This window comes from Salvelinus alpinus, chromosome 37 (genome assembly GCF_045679555.1).
Source record: "Salvelinus alpinus chromosome 37, SLU_Salpinus.1, whole genome shotgun sequence".
NCBI lineage: Eukaryota > Metazoa > Chordata > Actinopteri > Salmoniformes > Salmonidae > Salvelinus > Salvelinus alpinus.
Window position 1 is genome coordinate 18,565,580 of NC_092122.1, and position 18,541 is coordinate 18,584,120.

Here is an 18,541-nt window from a genome sequence, read left to right on the forward strand (position 1 = left end):
TAGAAACCTAGCAGACTGAAACTTCACTGTTGTAGACATAATACAGATAGCACTATCTAGACTTGCCCTGGCAAACACATCCATTACATTAGCTACCTAAATGTGAACTCAACTGACGAGTAATAGAGAATGGAGACTTAACTTGAAAATGTGCAAGATATCTTTCTGGTTTCCCTGTTCTTTTATACTGCGTTATGCTTGTTCACGTATCACTCCTCACAGGCCGTTTGGTGTACTTTTTTTTGTTGGTGAGATGAAACTGCCAAAACTCTGAAAGGTATTACTGTACATCAGAATTGCAACACAATATTTATTCATGCCTAAAATGTTAGTCCGTAGTCGTAACATGCCGTTTGTTCACAGATTAAATTTTACGTTTACGTTTCATGCATGGCTTTTCTTACGATCCTAACAATATACGTATGGATTTTCTTACGACGTTCAACCTTTTGGCAGCTATCTGGCTCCATAGACAAAGCACTCCCCAAATTGTTAAGAAAATGGCATATGCCTACAGTTGAAATATATTTTGCATCTTACCAGTGATTCTTCTGCTTTGTACATTGTTTTCACTGTCAAATGTATTGTTTTAATTATTTACTAGTTACAATGTTTTTGCTTGTCAACATGACACTTGAAAACACAAACTTTATTTTACAGAGGTTGGGCGCAAGGTCAGTAACATCACGTGCATGACCTGCAAGTGATCTGATTAGAGCGTTGTTGGCGTGGAAACCACACAGGTGTGTAGATGTGATGTGCATTGTGTACAAGTATGCATTCAAAATACATGCCAACAATAGCCACAGTCAGTCATATATTTAAGCAATAAGCCCCGAAAGCATGTGGTATATAGCCAATATCAGCTAAGGGCTGTTCTTAAACACGACACAACATGGAGTGCCTGGATACAGCCCTTAGCAGTGGTATATTGGCCATATAGCACCAACTCCTGAGGTGCCTTATTATAACAGCAAACTGGTAACCAATATAGTTAGAGCAGTAAAAATAAATGTTTTGTCATACACATGGTAGACGGTCTGATATACCACAGATGCTCAAACCACCCAGTTTATAATTCTTATTAAAAACCAGGTGGTAAATTATTGCTGACCTTTTACAAAGAGAATAGGGTATTTGGTTATTATATAATAGAATCACGACAACCTTGTGGAAGGTTCTTAGTTTAGAAACATTAGGCTATGTAGAAAAGACAGTGTCACAGTAACAAAACAGAGAGCTATATCTATTCATGCCATTTCCATCTGCAACATGGAGTATGATGCAACCTCCTGAAAACAAGCCAGATTGATGCAGATGACTATACTGACCAAAAATATAAAACGCAACATGTATCAATTTCAAAGATTTTACGGAGTAAAAGTTCATAAGGAATTCAGTCAATTGAAATAAATTCATTAGGCCCTAATCTATGGATTTCACATGACTGGGCAAGGGCCCTGTGGAGCCAGGTACAGCCAATCAAAATGAGTTTCCCCTACCAACAGGGCTTTATTACAGACAGAAATATGCCTCCGCACCCCCTCATACGACCACACAGGTGAAGAAGCCGGATGGACTCCTTTCAGCCCTAAAATCAAGTCAACTTCCTGCCAACATATAGGATTTAAGATGTTAAAGGCATTGAGAGAAATACTTACCAAATTCAGGACTTCTGTCTAAATAAATGTCACACATACAATGAAGACAGGTTGAGCTTTATTAATCATACTCATGAATGGTAAGTTGTTTGAAATGTTTCACGATACAGATGTAAGACATTGCAACAAAATGAGTCACAATTATCAGAATTGTTCCCCATTTAACTCCCTTGCAACAACAAATATGATTAACAAATCAGTAGTTTAGTAGAGATGCAGAAATAGGGAATATTACATAGACTGTCTATGGATTTGTAAGTCAGACAAGGCACATTGGTGGGATGAATTCCATTAAGAGCAGGAAGGGCACACTTGTTTTTGGAATGGCATCGATGGGGTATCGATTTGGCCTTTTCACTTCACTCAAGGTCTTCAAATGAAACCAAAAAACAGAACACAGATCTTTTTTAAAAGGCAATGTGGAGGATTCATTGTGTTAAAATATCTTGCCAATGTCAAGACAAAAGGGGAAATCCTTCAATGACTCCATAGACAAGTGGATGGGGGAACAGGTTTCAGAATAGCCTCCACAATCATATTGTGTTAGATTACATGTACTGCCCTAAATGCAAACAGAACTGGAACCAGGATTGTATTCCTGCCATTTGAGACCGAGGTGAGATGTTTCAGGCAACAAGAGTTTTACATTACACTCTGAAACGTGTGCTGCTTTCAGCACCAGCTGTTACCGTAGTTAAAGCACATGACATAATTGCCTATGCAAAAATCTCCCAATGGATTCAACTTCACACAGAACAGGAATTAATCCACTGTGTGGTGCAGCGGTCTAAGGCACTGAATCTCAGTGCTTGAGGAGTCACTACAGACACCCTGGTTCCATTCCAGACTGTATCACAACTGGTCGGTAATTGGGAGTCCCATAGGGCGGCGCACAATTGGCCCAGCGTCGTCCGGGTTTGGCCGGTGTAGGCCTTCATTATAAATAAGAATTTGTTCTTAACTGACTTGCTTAGATAAATAAAACCTCAAATGTATTATTTTTTATATATGTAGCTTACTCCATTCCAAGTGTGACAAAATGACAGCTGTGTTGAATTGTAGCTAATATGACCACAGCTAATGAACAGTGGTAGTGGTACTGAGACCGCTCATTGAAGATCCAGGGGGGACATGATGCAATGTGGCAAAAGCCAGCAGTAACTCAGCTAAAAGCTATGTGCTTCAGCCTAGGCAGTTCTTGCATTATATGATAAGAACAAAAAAGTCAGTCGCAATGAGGTAATCAAAGCTTTAGGAGAGCCAAGTGGAAGAGATGTGATGCAGAGTTAGTAGTCTTTAAAGTACACCAGAGATACTGGGGAAAGTAAGATCTAGCCACAAAATCAAAACCTAGTCATCTTTGTAACGTATCAATCTATTTCTTGAATGGTTTTTCCAAGGCTGTCAAGGTGCCAATAAAATCCCAAGTGATTTGTTTATCAAATCAGCAAAACCAGCTAAATATTTCCCTCAACTATCTATAGATTTTTACTGAAACACTTACGTACACGACCCCCATCCATGACCCCCAAGTCAAAATCCCCACTAACAAGCTTTAGCTATATGCTTCCTCATTCATTCCACTCCCAAACCACACAAAAAATAACAATTTAAAAAAAGACCAATCACTAAAGATAAAAAGCTATAATATAAATTCACTCTTAACAAGGATCTTAAGCCATATTGCTTTCCTAGATCTTATATTACAATACGGATGTTCAAAAGTTTGCTACTTTTTTCTAGTTCTATTTACAAATTTCACAGTGATCTTGGTACATTCTGCTGAATAACCAATAACAGGAATTTCTGCCATACCAGCTACCCTTCCATTCCTCTTTCTATAAATAGACAATACCTTGACACACACAAACACAGGAAGATACAAGGATGCTCCCTGACGTCAAACACTGATTGCTGCAAACATTGACAGCTGCAACGCAGAGGGACAGTCTCTAAAATACAAAGGCTGCGTTGGTGTTAGCATTGGGTGGAGGGAGGTTCCACCATTATTAGAGCCATCATAGGAAAGTCTGCAAGTATACTATTTTAAGAGAAGAATGGGAGACGCATCCAAAGGCGTGAAGGTGTCGGCTATGAAGGGAACTTTCGAGGGTTCAAGTGAAAAGATCACTCCTGTCTTTGGGGTATGCAGCCTTCCATCTCCAGCACCTCGGGCCAGCCCTCGTACTTGTTGGTGTCGGCGTTGTTCTTTATGTGCTGTAGAGGCAGAGAGAGGTTTTGGATGAGACCCAATGTCAGCATCCCAAATGGCAGCCTATTCCCTATATAATGCAAGTGTTTTGTGCACTACAAAGGGAATAGGGTGCCATTTGGGAAGCACAATGCATGGCCCCTCTTGTCTGATAAGGCTGTGTGTGTACCGGCACAGCGATCACAAACAATGTCCCAAGGACACATAAGGGAGGATGGAAAGTCAATATTGAAGGAGTGCCTGTTCACTCTGGGACAACATGTTCAAGGGTCAGATGGAAATGTATAAAGACAGTATTCTCAAAATTGTCTTCTCTGGTGTATCTCAGATAATGAAATCAATAGTTCAGAACGGTAAAGAACCAAACCTAAAATCATGGAGCGGCTGTGTTTTACATATCTTATAGAGCAATTTTGTTGTTTACAAACAAACGTCACGTTCGAGTGATTCACTCGTGCATTCTCGCGTCAAATAGCCCCGTTGCAGGATAGTTATACGCTGATGTCGGGACCTTGACAAACTGAACAGTGAGTGATGACCATGATCACCAGACTGATGACTAGAGCTATGCTCAACAAGTAGATTGTTCTGGCTTTATCTAGCTCCATTTGGGATATTTCACCTTGCCTCGCTAGGTAATCAATCCTCCGATGACATCTGTGACGTTGTAGACGAGGGGTGCTCAACTCTTGCCCTACAAGGTCCGGAGTCTGCTGGTTCTGTTCTACCTGATAATTAATTGCACACACACACACTGTGTCCCGAGCCTAAATCAGTCCCTGATTAGAGGGGAACAATGAAAAGATGCAGCGGGACTGGCTTGGAGGTCCAGAGTTGAGTCTGAGGGTTGTAGACGATGACATGTATGAACTGCATCTGGATGTCGAGCAACTCTTTATGACAGGGCTGGAAAATTAGTCTGTATTATGATAAATCATGACAAAGTTCCATCGGTTGTGCTCCACTGAAGCCATGATATTTCAACGGGGAGGTGAAAAAGTCCCATGTGAACAGACCAGAAAGAAAAAAATGTGAACAAACCAGGTTAAGGAGGATAAAGATTTAAAAGGGGGGGTTAAAGTTACCTGCTCAAAGGGACTCTTGGTCTTGATCCCTTTGCCTCCCACAAAGATCCAGTTGTCCCTGAAGCCTAATGTGCTGATGCTGGAACTGCCAAGTTCACCAATCATCTTCTTGGACTCGTCGTTCAGCCTGTGGACCGCAAAGCAGGGTCGTATTCATTTGTGCACACCGTAGCGAAACGTTTCACAGTAAAAATAAAACATTTCTTATTGGACAAGTTCAGGTAGTCCCTCCCCATTTGATAGTGAATACACAGCTAGAATGTCATGGAGAGTCTGTAGACTAGACACTTAAATATCTCTACCTACCACTCTTTCCTTTACTAGAACCTTTTCTCTTAGTCACCATTGTTATACATCAGTAATTGGTGACTACTCCTTTAATATCAGCAGTTATGGTGAAATTCATTTACATTTCCCCGCAGTCAGCTAATGGGTTTATTTAAGTGATAGTCATTTGTCTACAAGGGTTCAATTCAGTCCCTGGAGGAACGAAACAGATTGATCAAGACACAACTGAAGTATTTGCCTAAGCTTAAAATTATAATCTAAGAATTCATGGAGAAGTTAAATGCTGAATGTGTATCTTTTTTCAGTTAGGAACACCTACTTTGAGGCCGAATCGTCAAACGTGGCCATCATCACTACTGTTCCTTCTTCAATAGTCTTCAGGAATGTGATGAGCGTGTTGACATCTGCCCACACAACAAATACAAGACTGGTTTGCCTAGTCCGCCTGCCTAGTCAAGAGCACCATGACACGGAAACAACACAGGAAATCTAATTGAAACTAAGGCCTCACCTCCCGCCCACATGTCAAAGTAGTCTGTCTTGATGAGGTCCCCTGTCTTTCCTGTGGAGAACAAACAACTTGTTCACGACAAGGTAATGTACGCTCACAGGCTAACTCCTATCATGAATAGTACATGCATAGTAGTACATTAGTGAATAGTACATTCAACGACAATGGAAAGTACTGTTTACACTGAGTGTACAAAACATTAAGAACACCTCTTTCAATGACCGACTGACCAGGTGAAAGCTATGATCCCTCATTGATGTCACTATACTACTTCAATCAGTGTAGATGAACAGGAGAAGACGGGTCAAAAGGATTTTTAAGCCTTGAGACATGGATTGTGTATGTTTGCCATTTAGAAGGTGAATTTGCAAGAGGAAAATATTTAAATGCCTTTGAACGGGGTATGGTAGTAGGTGCCAGGCAGGCACACCGATTTGTGTCAAGAACTGCAACGCTGCTGGGTTTTTCACACCAAGTTTCCAGTGTGTATCAAGAATGGTCCACTACCCAAATGACATCAAGCCAACTTGACAACTGTGGGACCACATTGGAGTCAACATCCCTGTGGAACGCTTTGACACATTGTAGATTCCATGCCCTGACAAATTGAGGCTGTTCTGAGGGCAAAAGGGGGTGCAACTCAATATTAGGAAGGTGTTCTTAATGTTTTGTACACTCAGTGTGTATGAACAGCGGTATGGACGGGTTAGTATTGAAGTAGTTAACCAAGGCAGGGATGGGCAACTACAGTCCAGAGGGGCCATGTTGTATGCAGGCTTTTGTTCCAGCCCAGCACTAACAGCCATCTACGCATTCTACACATCCTCGAAGGACTCGAGCTGCCAATCCCTGAACAAAGTAAATGTTTCACACACCAGATGTCATTTTCAAATGTCATATTACTCACAGATGTAATCATGTAAAACAACCGATTTGACTACAAGGAGAAGTACTGTTTGTCTATGGTATGTAGCAGTGACAAGGCTGGTTTACCGTTAACCAGGGCGATGTTAATTCCTCTGCCCACGTTGTTCTTGACGCCACTCATCAATCTGAAAGGACAAAAGAAGCCTTGTGACAGTGAGCCTGCATCTATTTTATTGGGTACTTTGTGGTTAGGTTAGTCCCATCCTGGTCGTGTGGCTTTCTTCACCACTGTACTGAGACTTGTCACACCCTGGTCGTATAGCGTCGACACAAAAATAAATAAAAGCCTTATTCCTAACCAGACTTGATTCCCTTCAAGCAATGCCTGAGGAATTGGAATTCAATAACATGGATGCAGAATGCCACAAGAGTCAACAGTTAATTAAATAGAGGGTTAACAGTCAACAGGTTGCTTCAGGCATGTTTAAATTGAATCCCCACCTCAGTTACGAGATAGTTCATACCGGTCTACGCTAGTCTGTCTAGGAATCTATAAAATAAGAATAGAAATGCATCCTGTAGAACAGACATGGATAATTGTGTTGTAGAATATCCTATTGTGTCAGCCTTGCACTCTAGATATCTAGAATCTACCTGGCAATAGATGTTTACATTTTAGTCATTTAGCAGACGCTCTTATGCACAGCGACTTACAGTTAGTGCATTCATCTTAAGACAGTTAGGTGAGACAACCACATAAGTCGTAGTAAGTGCTGTAAATTCTTTCAAATAAAAGGTAGTAATCAGCAAAGTCAGTGCTAGTAGGAAAAGTCAAGTGCAAGGTTATTTGTGTGCGTGTGTGGGGGGGGATAAAACATGTCTTATTTAAAAATACTTTTTTCTAATTAGGCCCCTGCGTATAGGTTGAGAGGAGGTGGGTCTTTGATTGTACTGTTAATATGGGTTGAGAGGAGGTGGGTCTTTGGTTGTACTGTTAATATGGGTTGAGAGGGATGTGGGTCTTTGGTTGTACTGTTAATATGGGTTGAGAGGGATGTGGGTCTTTGATTGTACTGTTAATATGGGTTGAGAGGGATGTGAGTCTTTGGTTGTACTGTTAATATAGGTTGAGAGGGATGTGGGTCTTTGGTTGTACTGTTAATATGGGTTGAGAGGGATGTGGGTCTTTGGTTGTACTGTTAATATAGGTTGAGAGGGATGTGTGTCTTTGGTTGTACTGTTAATATAGGTTGAGAGGGATGTGGGTCTTTGGTTGTACTGTTAATATGGGTTGAGAGGGATGTGGGTCTTTGGTTGTACTGTTAATATAGGTTGAGAGGGATGTGGGTCTTTGGTTGTACTGTTAATATAGGTTGAGAGGGATGTGTGTCTTTGGTTGTACTGTTAATATAGGTTGAGAGGGATGTGTGTCTTTGGTTGTACTGTTAATATGGGTTGAGAGGGATGTGTGTCTTTGTTTGTACTGTTAATATAGGTTGAGAGGGATGTGTGTCTTTGGTTGTACTGTTAATATAGGTCTATCATGTCTCTTACATGTTGTCCTCCAGGCAGATTTTGGGACCCACAACACTGGCTGCTCCGCTGGCCATCTTAAAGGAGAAGTGTCCCTCAGGACATGGCTTGGAGAGGCCACACTTGTAGCGGTCCAGTCTGGTAGCTGTGAATGGAATTCCAAATAGAGTATACAATACCAACACACTTTAGCACCCCCCCCCCATCAAACACACACCCAATATCAGCGAACACGTACATATCTAGGCCCTGCAAACACAGTCTACTATTACACACACAGCTTGAATCTCTCACACGCACAATATAACTCACACACCTACAGAACAAGCCAGACTATTTACATAGGACTCAGCAGCTAAAGAACCAAAACACACAATAAAGGCCAGGTGGTAACTATACAATACACACAGATTAACTACTTAGCTCCTAACACTTAAGCATACATGGTAAGGTGTTGCCATGGTTTGTTAAGAGAAGATCAGCCCTGATTATCAAATACCATGGGGAGAAGAAAAAAAAAGAAATGTAACTTGATTGATTGCGGGAATCAGGAATTAGGTTAAAGTGATGAAACAGGAGAAGTTATTGAAGTATACTTACGGCCTTCCTCTACAGGCATAGACCCTGTTGTGGAGGGACAGAAACAGACAAGTTAGACTCAAGTTTCAGAGGTCTTTATGACATTAGCCTGTGAGCTCATGAGTTCCTTATTTAAGAAAGTTAAAACATTGAACTTTGCACAAAATCTGTCTATCTGGCCTTTTAGCATCCCACATCTCCATGTGAAATCAGATTTATCATTTAAAAAAACATGCCCTAGCAAATACTCTTCTACTTGCCGGTGAAACCTAAAACATTATCCCAGTTTGATATCCTGCTTGTGTACTCATTCAGATATCAGCTAAAATAAAAGCACATGGCTAGCTAGTTGGCTAAAGCCGGTTCTACCACTTCACAATAGCCTGGAATCACTGGTTATTACTAATAAACTAAACATTTTGAGAGGGTGGATTCTTGTTGTTTGGTTTACTGTTTGAACAGTCGCAGAGATTATATTTGGTTACAAATAGAAAATAGGCTACTTTAATGAATAACCTGTAGATCAGAACAAGGAACCGAGCGAAAACACTGCCCCCACGGCTGCGGAAGGAATGATAACGAGCGTCTCAATTTCCAGGTAGTACAAAAGTACGCCCGAATGCCAGAAAGTATTACAAGGAGCCACCCCTTTTGTGACGAAAAACAACATTGCGCTACGCACCTTCCGTCTCCGTAGTGTGTGAATTTAGCTTCAACCAGAGACTAAGGGGTGTCGTATGCAGACACAACAAAGCCTTCCTGTCTCCATAGTGTGAATTTAGCTTCAGCCAGAGACTAAGGGATGTCGTATGCAGACACGACAAAGCCTTCCTGTCTCCATAGTGTGTGAATTTAGCTTCAACCAGAGACTAAGGGATGTCGTATGCAGACACAACAAAGGTTCTTCTGAAGGCCTAAATTTAGAATCCCCAGTGAAGAATTAATAATCTATCTATTGACCGATGTATTCGAAATAATAGCCTTTGAAACTAAGTGATTTCTCTTTGGAATTCCATTCAAGATCAGGCAATAGATTGATATGCACAGTTACAACACTGGAAAACACCTGTAACCAAACTCACCAAACACATTCCCCAAATTGAAGTCCATATTAATTTCCAGCAGCTGGAAGGCAAGGAAAACTGCCAGGAAAAAGACCGAAACCAATGCAGCCAACTTCAAGATGCCTGAAGGAAATTAGACACATAGACCAAAGAAAGAGAATGAAGAGATCAATAGACAGAGGGAGAGAGAGAAAATGTAACACCATTTTAACACCATGCCTAATACGTGTGTGATGTCAGATAAGGTCTCTGATGCTAACAGAGAAATTCATTTTCTTGGTGACCTGAACATTGACTGGTTATCTAGTTGTCCTCTCAAGAGGAAGCTTCTTACTGTGACTAATGCCTGTAACATGACCCAGGTTATCACTCAACCAACTAGTGTAAACCAATAGTGTTGGATCTGTGACATCCACTTGTATTGACCCTATCTTCACTAATGCTGCAGAGCTTTGCTCCAAAGCAATATCAGTCCCCATTGGCTGTAGTGACCATAACATTGTGGCAATAACAAGAAAAGCCAAAAGTACCAAAGGTAGGGTCTAAAGTTATGTATAACAGATCATACAAAATGTTCTCAGGACTCTTGTTTAAGATGAAAAACATTTGTTGGCTGATGTGTATAAGGAGGAGGAACCAGATGCAGCACATGGAGTATTTGTAAAATTATTCTTGCCAATTGTTGACAAGCATGCACCTGTTAAGAAACGGAGAACTGTTCGAGCCCCCTGGGTCGATGAACTGAAAAATGGTATGGTTCAAAGAAATGATGAAGAAAAAGGTGACAAACAATTCAGGCTGCTCAGCTGATTGGTTGACATACTGTCAATTGTGACATTTTGTGGCTCAATAAAAAAATTACAAAATAAGAATATTACTAAAAACAAGATAAATTGTTGGGAAAATATTTTGGATCACCTTAAGTTACATTATGGACAGAAACCCCAATTAAATCTACATCGTTCATTGATGTTGATGGGCCATTTTAGCAAAACCTTTTGATATAGCCAAATCATTTCAATGACTATTTCACCGGCAAAGAGGACAAACATTAGTCAGTTAAAACTTTAAACCACCATGTGTGTTGAAGACCTAATAATGAAAGAGCAGGAATGCCGTTCTGAACTTGGTCAAGTTATTGTGGAATAGGTGGAAAAACAGTTACCATCTATCAATGATAAGCCACCAAGTATAGACAACCTAGATGGGAAACTACTGGGAATGGTAAGACGGTATTGCCACCCCAACTTGCCATGTCTTTAACCAGGATTGTGTCCACAGGTGTGGAAGGAAGCTAAAGTAATTCTACTACCTAAAAATAGTAAAGCACCCTTTGCTGTCTCTAACATCCGCCCAGTCAGTGTGCTGACTGTTTTTAGTAAACTGATGGAGAACTGCGTTTGAACAAACGCAATGCTATTTTATAAAGACGACTTTCAGCATGCATATAGGGAAAGGCACTCAACTTGTACTGCAATGACTCATGACTGGCTAAAATAAATTGATTAGATGATAGTTGGAGCTGTATTGTTAGGTTTCAGTGAAGCCTTATGTTATTGATCATCATTTCTTATTGAAAAAAACTCACTTGGAATGGCTTTACGTCACCTGCCATCACACGGTTGGAGAGTTACTTATCCAACAGAAACCAGAGTGTTCTTCAATGGAAGCTTCTCTAACATCAGATATGTGCAATAGTATCCCTCAGGACAGTTTCCTTGGGCCGTCACTCTTCTCTATTTTAACAAATGATTTGCTACTTGTCTTACAAGAAGTTAGAATTAATTACTATGTATGCTGATTGCACACATCACCATCTACAGCCAAGGAGCTCACAGAGACTCTTAGCAAGGACTTACAGTCAGTGTCAGAATGGGAAATTACAATAATCTGGTGTTAAATTCATCTGAAACCAAAAAGCATTGTATTTGGTTCAAAGCATTCTCTTATACCTAAACTGGAGATGTGCATAAAGGTTGTGAACACTTGTAGTGAAATCCTGCACGGAGCCTTCACCGTGGGCTGCCCCTTTAAGAGCACAGCAGCAGTCAGGAGGGAGATAATAAAGATGGCTCTTCCGGCTCTGTATGGAGGCTCTCGGCCGGCGTGGCAGTTTTGACAGTGTGTTTAACTCTTTGCAGAAGTCTTGTTTATTTTCAGCGTGATTAGTTTGTAAAGTGTTGAAGTTAATCGCCGGTGTTAACGCTCTAGGTCGTGTTTGGAATCTTTGGGGACCGCTCCTGTCATTGATCGAATGGATTAGTAGCAACAGTGTTGCGAAGCTTTGACAAACAAACCATCAGGTGTATCAGACTGACAGACAGTGCAACTGCAAGCCTGAAGTCAACAGCTAACCCCCCACCCCCCCACTAATTTCCCTCTATCGCTCCAGCAAACGTATTTTTTCCCCCACTGCGCTCCCTTTGATGTTCAGTGTCGCTGGACTATTATTGCCCTGCCGGATGTATTTGGGTTGACATTTTAGTAAATTTTTAATTTCACCTTTATTTAACCTGGTAAGCTAGTTGAGAACAAGTTCTCATTTACAACTGCGACCTGGCCAAGATAAAGCAAAGCGACACAAACAACAGAGTTACACATGGAATAAACAAGCATACAGTCAATAACGCAATAGAAAAAAAAGAAAGTCTATATACAGTGTGTGCAAATGGCGTGAGGTAGACAAATAGTCCATATATGCGAAGTAATTACAATTTAGCAGATTAACACTGGAGTGATAAATGAGCAGATGATGATGTGCAAGTAGAGATACTGGTGTGCAAAAGAGCAGAAAAGTAAATAAAAACAATATGGGGATGAGGTAGGTAGATTGGGTGGGCTATTTACAGATGGACTATGTACAGCTGCAGCGATCGGTTAGCTGCTCAGATAGCTGATGTTTAAAGTTAGTGAGGGAAATATAAGTCTCCAGCTTCAGCGATTTTTGCAATTCGTTCCAGTCACTGGCAGCAGAGAACTGGAAGGAAAGGCGGCCAGTGACTGGAACGAATTGCAAAAATCGCAAAGCCCCAATCTGGCTTTGGGGATGACCAGTGAGCTGAGATAAGGCGGAGCTTTACCTAGCATAGACTTATAGATGACCTGGAGCCAGTGGGTCTGGCGACAAATATGTAGCGAGGTCCAGCCGACTAGAGCATACAGGTCGCAGCGGTGGGTGGCTTAAGGGGCTTTGGTAACAAAACGGATGGCACTGTGATAGACTGCATCCAGTTTGCTGAGTAGAGTATTGGAAGCTATTTTGTAGATGACATCACCGAAGTCGAGGATCGGTAGGATAGTCAGTTTTACGAGGGTAAGTTTGGCGGCGTGAGTGAAGGAGGCGTTGTTGCGAAATAGAAAGCCGATTCTAGATTTGATTTTGGATTGGAGATGTTTAATATGAGTCTGGAAGGAGAGTTTACAGTCTAGCCAGAAACATAGGTATTTGTAGTTGTCCACATATTTTAGGTCAGAACCGTCCAGGGTAGTGATGCTAGTCGGGCGGACGCGGACAGCGAACGGTTAAAAGCATGCATTTGGTTTTACTAGTGTTTAAGAGAAGTTGGAGGCCACGGAAGGAGTGTTGTATGGCATTGAAGCTCATTTGGAGGTTAGTTAACACAGTGTCCAAAGAAGGGCCAGATGTATACAGAATGGTGAGGTTAAAGTAAGGTTGCGTGACAGTTTATTGTTTATTATTGCTTGAACTGTATTGATTTTGTGGGGAACTATTGACATTTAGCAGAGAATATTTTTGGACATTTCAAAGCCTTTGTCTATGAACACACCCCACAAACCCATTTATACCCCTCCACTCCTCCACTGGGACTTAATACAGAATATTGCAAGTTCTCTAAGGTTAATGACTGAGTTCTTTGTCGTCAATTGTTTGTATGAAGTGGCCTTTGAATTGCTCTGCCATTATTCTAGTATGAGGTATTATTGGTGGGGTTACCCCTGTGATGTAACGTGTTTTAGATGGTGTGTCTTATCTTTTCTCTCCACTGGCTATCTGACAAACAGGCTACAATAGTCTAGGCAGTCTCCTGCTGATGTGTTGGTGTCTGGTAGTGCTACTCCATCCTACTCTTCTCCTTTCGGGAGGGTTAATACCTGCCTGGCGCCAGAACAAAATCTTCATCCCTCTCTAACAATACCGCTACACATTGAAGAAGCTGAACTCCTAGGAGTAACATTGGATGGTCAGTTATCATTGTTGTGAAGATGGTGAGCGGTACAGTATGTATGTTGTGGTATGTTCTGCTTTTTTGACACAAAGATCAACTGTACCAGGCTTTGATCTTGTCCCATAATATGGTCAGGTGCAGCAAAGAAAGACCTAGCAAAGCTGCAGCTGGCTGAAAACAAACGCCTTGCCTTTAACTGCACACACACAACATGATAGTCTTTCATGGTTGAGGAGAAGCTGACTACTTCTAGTCTAAGAAAAAAAATTTTTTTTGAAAATGCCTAACCATTTGCATACACTTCAAAATTACATACCCCAGACACACCACTATGGGTTTCTTCACGGTACCCAAACCAAAAACAGATTTTATGTGTCGCTCAGTTATGTATAGAAACATGTCATCGTGGAATGCTCTGCCACCAGAGGTTACTTAAGGTTACATTTAGAAACATATTGTATCACAGCACCTCACCTCTTTCTGAAGATCTCATTTAACTGTATTGTACATCAGAATGTATATATGAAGTGTGTAAATAGTATTTGCTGTCTATTGGAGTCTTTCTTTCACACACACACACCTCTTATTTCTATATTAAAGTCATATCTTATGTTGTTCTTGTCTATTACCGTTCTGTATTTTGTCATGTATTTGTACATGTTGTGTGGACCCCAGGAAGAGTAGCTGCTACATGAGCGGTAGCTAATGGGGTTCCTAATAAACTAAACAAGTAGGCTATAGGCATAGCTATGTTGTACTGTGATGAAGAATATGGTTTGTAGACAGAATAGCCAAGATAAACAATTGTCACACACTGACCCAAGTAAATGTGATAAAAGTTATGCTAATTGTCAGAAATACAGGTACCTATTATAGCAAAACCTACCTCCAGCTCTCATGTTGGTCCCAAGAATCTGCAGTGAGTGCAACACAATGTATGCCCCTGTTGAAAGACAAAGCAACATGTCAATATTCTCCAGTGTGGAGAGACATACAACGGGAGTGACAGTGGTTCGACAGTAAGGTTGACTAGCTAGTTAACTTTGGCTGGTTAGGTAGGATCATGTCACACTACTAGTTGGACATTAGCCTTCCCTCCTGGGTTTAAAACATGACTCACTAACTTAGCCATCTAACTGAGAACAAGGAAGACATGGTAGTTCATAATGGGACGTCTCATTAAATATTGCCAGGAATACATCCACAGCTAGAGGATTTTTGTTTTAGATTCCGTCTCTAACAGTTGAAGTGTACCTATGACAAATTACAGACCTCTACATGCTTTGTAAGTAGGAAAACCTGCAAAATCGGCAGTGTATCAAATACTTGTTCTCCCCACTGTATGTGAGAATGCTATTCATTGACTACAGCTCAGCGTTCAACACCATAGCACCCTCAAAGCTCATCACTAAGCTAAGGAAACTGGGACTAAACACCTCCCTCTGCAACTGGATCCTGGACTTCCTGACGGGACCGCCTCCAGGTGGTGAGGGTAGGTAGCAACACATCTGCCACACTGATCCGCAGCACTGGAGCTCCCCAGGGGTGCGTGCTCAGTCCCCTCCTGTACTCCCTGTTCACCCACAACAGCATGGCCAGGCACGACTCCAACACCATCATTATGTTTGCAGACGACACAACAGTGGTAGGCCTGATCACCGACAACGATGAGACAGCCTATAGGGAGGAGGTCAAAGAGCTGGCCGGGTGGTGCCAGAATAACAAGCTATCCCTTAACGTAACCAAGACTAAGGAGATGATTGTGGACTACAGGAAAAGGAGCACCGAGCACACCCCCATTCTCATCGACTGGGCTGTAGTGGAGCAGTTTGAGAGCTTCAAGTTCCTTGGTGTCCACATCACCAATAAACTAGAATGGTCCAAACACACCAAGACAGTCGTGAAAAGGGCACGACAAAGCCTATTCCCCCTCAGGACACTAAAAAGATTTGGCATGGGTCCTGAGATCCTCAAAAGGTTCTACAGCTGCAACATTGAGAGCATCCTGACCGGTTGCATCACTGCCTGGTACGGCAATTGCTCGGCCTCTGACCACAAGGCACTACAGAGGGTAGTGCGTACGGTCCAGTACATCACTGGGGCAAAGCTGCATGTCATCCAGGACTACTACACCAGGTGGTGTCAGAGGAAGGCCCTAAAAATTGTCGAAGCCCCCAGCCATAGACTGTTCTCTCTACTACCGCATGGCAAGCGGTACCGGAGTGCCAAGTCTAGGACAAAAAGGCTTCTCAACAGTTTTTACCCCCAAGCCATAAGACTCCTGAACAGGTAACCAAATGGTTACCCGGACTATTTGCATTGTGTGCCCCCAACCCCTCTTTTACACTGCTGCTACTCTCTATCTTATATGCATAGTCATTTTAACCATACATTCATGTACATACTACCTCAATTGGCCCAACCAACCAGTGCTCCCGCACATTGGCTAACCGGGCTATCTGCATTGAGTCCCACCACCCGCCAACCCCTCTTTTTACGCTACAGCTACTATCTGTTCATCATATATGCATAGTCACTTTAACCATACCTACATGTACATAGTACCTCAATAAGCCTGACTAACCAGTGTCTGTATATAGCCTTGCTACTCTTATTTTTAAATGTCTTTTTACTGTTGTTTTATTTCTTTACTCACTCACACACATACAATTGGTTAGAGCCTGTAAGTAAGCATTTCATTGTAAGGTCTACACCTGTTGTATTCGGCACATGTGACAAATAAACTTTGATTTGATCATGGATTACAGTAAATGGAGGGCCGAGCACATCACCATTCACATCGACAGGGCTGTAGTGGAGCAGGTCGAGAGCTTCAAGTTCCTGTGTCCACTCCACTAAGGATCTATCATGGTCCACACACCAACACAGTGGTGAAGAGGGCACAATCACTGGGGCCGAGCTCCCTGCCATCCAGGACCTCTATACCAGGCGGTGTCAGAGGAAGGCCATAAACATTTTCAAAGACTGCAGCCACCCAAGTCATAGACTGTTCTCTCTGCTACTGCACGGCAAGCAGTACCGATGCACCAAGTCTGTGTAACAGTTTAACTTTAGTCCGTCCCCTCGCCCCGACCCGGGCGCGAACCAGGGACCCTCTGCACACATCAACAACAGTCACCCACGAAGCATCGTTACCCATCGCTCCACAAAAGCCGCGGGCCTTGCAGAGCAAGGGGAACCACTACTTCAAGGTCTCAAAGCGAGTGAAGTCACCGATTGAAACGCTATTAGCGCGCACCACCGCTAACTAGCTAGCCATTTCACATCGGTTACATCTGGAACCAACAGGACCTGAACAGTTTATAACCCCAAGCCACTGCTAAGTAGTTAACCAAATAGCTACCTGGACAATCTGCATTTACCCTTTTTGCACTGACCGACTCATCACATACGCTGCTGCCATTGTTTTTTAAATCTATCCTGTTGCCGAGTCATTTTATTCCTAGTTAAATGTACATATCTACCTCCGTTATTGTTACTAATTGTGTATTTATTATTACTTTTCTGTTATTTCTCATGTCTTTCTCTCTGCATTGTTGGGAAGGGCCGTAAGTAAACATTTCTCTGTTAGTCTCTCAGGGCACGTGTCAAACTCATTCTATTAAGGTCACTAATTAATAAAGAACTCCTCTCACCTGGTTGTCTAGACCTCAATTGAAAGGAAAACCCCACAGACACATTCAGGGCAGCTGAATGAAAACGTCCTAGTTTGTACAATTAGTTAGCCAGCAGACCCGACCCGATTGCTCAGCTGCACTAAGGTTGGAGCCGGCGCGAGATATGGTTCGGAAAACATACCTCAATACAGGGATGGGAAATGCCTTGTAGTCCAAATTGTCATACCAAGAAGATTGAATGACTGCTATGTTGTCCACATGCGAGTTAGCAGGACAGCAGCCATTTTGGAACAATTTGGATTGAGGTTGCTAGCTACGCTTTCCAAACCTTATCTCACGCTGGCTCCAGTCTTAATCGACACCGGAAGTTATACATTTCAGCTTTAATCTACATAGGAAGCCTGTCCGACCCTGGTGCAGTTTAAACAATCGTGTCAGCTCTGTTGGCTACACAATTAGTTATGTGTTAGTGTTTGGCTAACATGTGTAGCGAGCTAACAGTAGTCAGCTAACTGTGCAAACTAGACATCAATTTTTCCGAATAAATTACCGTCCCCAAATAAGTAACGTTAAGGTATGGTTAGATTTAGCCATAACTAGCTAGTTATAGCGATTCACAATTTAGTTAGATTCCGTTAACAGTAGCTAGCTAGCCAACCCTATTCAAAATAGTTATATAAACCTGATTGCCCCAGCAGCAAGTCGATTTAATTGGCATGAGCTAAAAAAAAACTGCGAACGTTAGCAAGATAGCTGGCAACTTTACCTGAGAAACGCCACGGTTACAAGCCTTGCCTACACGATGACAGACTCTTCTTCCCTGTTTCAGAAAATCGCTATTTACTCTTCTGGTACTTCAATAATCTACTAAACATAAAGAACGACCAAACATCATTCTTCACCGCCACCTACTGTA

General features: G+C 42.0%; 1 protein-coding gene across 3 annotated transcripts; it reads right to left on the minus strand.

Annotated features, from left to right (window-relative positions):
- Positions 1-1,706: 1,706 nt before the first annotated feature.
- Positions 1,707-18,541, minus strand: fam3c (FAM3 metabolism regulating signaling molecule C). 3 transcript variants are annotated; one of them, XM_071386277.1, is made up of 10 exons: positions 18,392-18,541; positions 14,874-14,930; positions 9,819-9,923; positions 8,758-8,781; positions 8,179-8,302; positions 6,751-6,809; positions 5,758-5,808; positions 5,566-5,650; positions 4,959-5,085; positions 1,707-3,878 (listed from the first exon to the last, which is right to left on the minus strand). In XM_071386277.1, the coding sequence occupies exons 2-10, from the start codon at positions 14,884-14,886 to the stop codon at positions 3,789-3,791; spliced, it is 678 nt and encodes a 225-aa protein (XP_071242378.1). In that variant the 5' UTR covers positions 14,887-14,930; positions 18,392-18,541; the 3' UTR covers positions 1,707-3,788. The 3 variants fall into 3 exon arrangements, with proteins under 3 accessions (XP_071242378.1, XP_071242381.1, XP_071242379.1); XM_071386280.1 differs by lacking the exon at positions 18,392-18,541 and adding an exon at positions 18,308-18,331; XM_071386278.1 differs by lacking the exon at positions 18,392-18,541 and adding an exon at positions 17,807-17,942.

Excerpts from the sequence above, each read along its gene's own strand:
- fam3c (XM_071386277.1), bottom strand. Across the intron at positions 8,303-8,757 it reads TATGCCTGTAGAGGAAGGCC|CTACCAGACTGGACCGCTAC; the intron begins GTAAGTATACTT and ends TTCCATTCACAG. Across the intron at positions 5,651-5,757 it reads CTTTGACATGTGGGCGGGAG|ATGTCAACACGCTCATCACA; the intron begins GTGAGGCCTTAG and ends TTGTGTGGGCAG.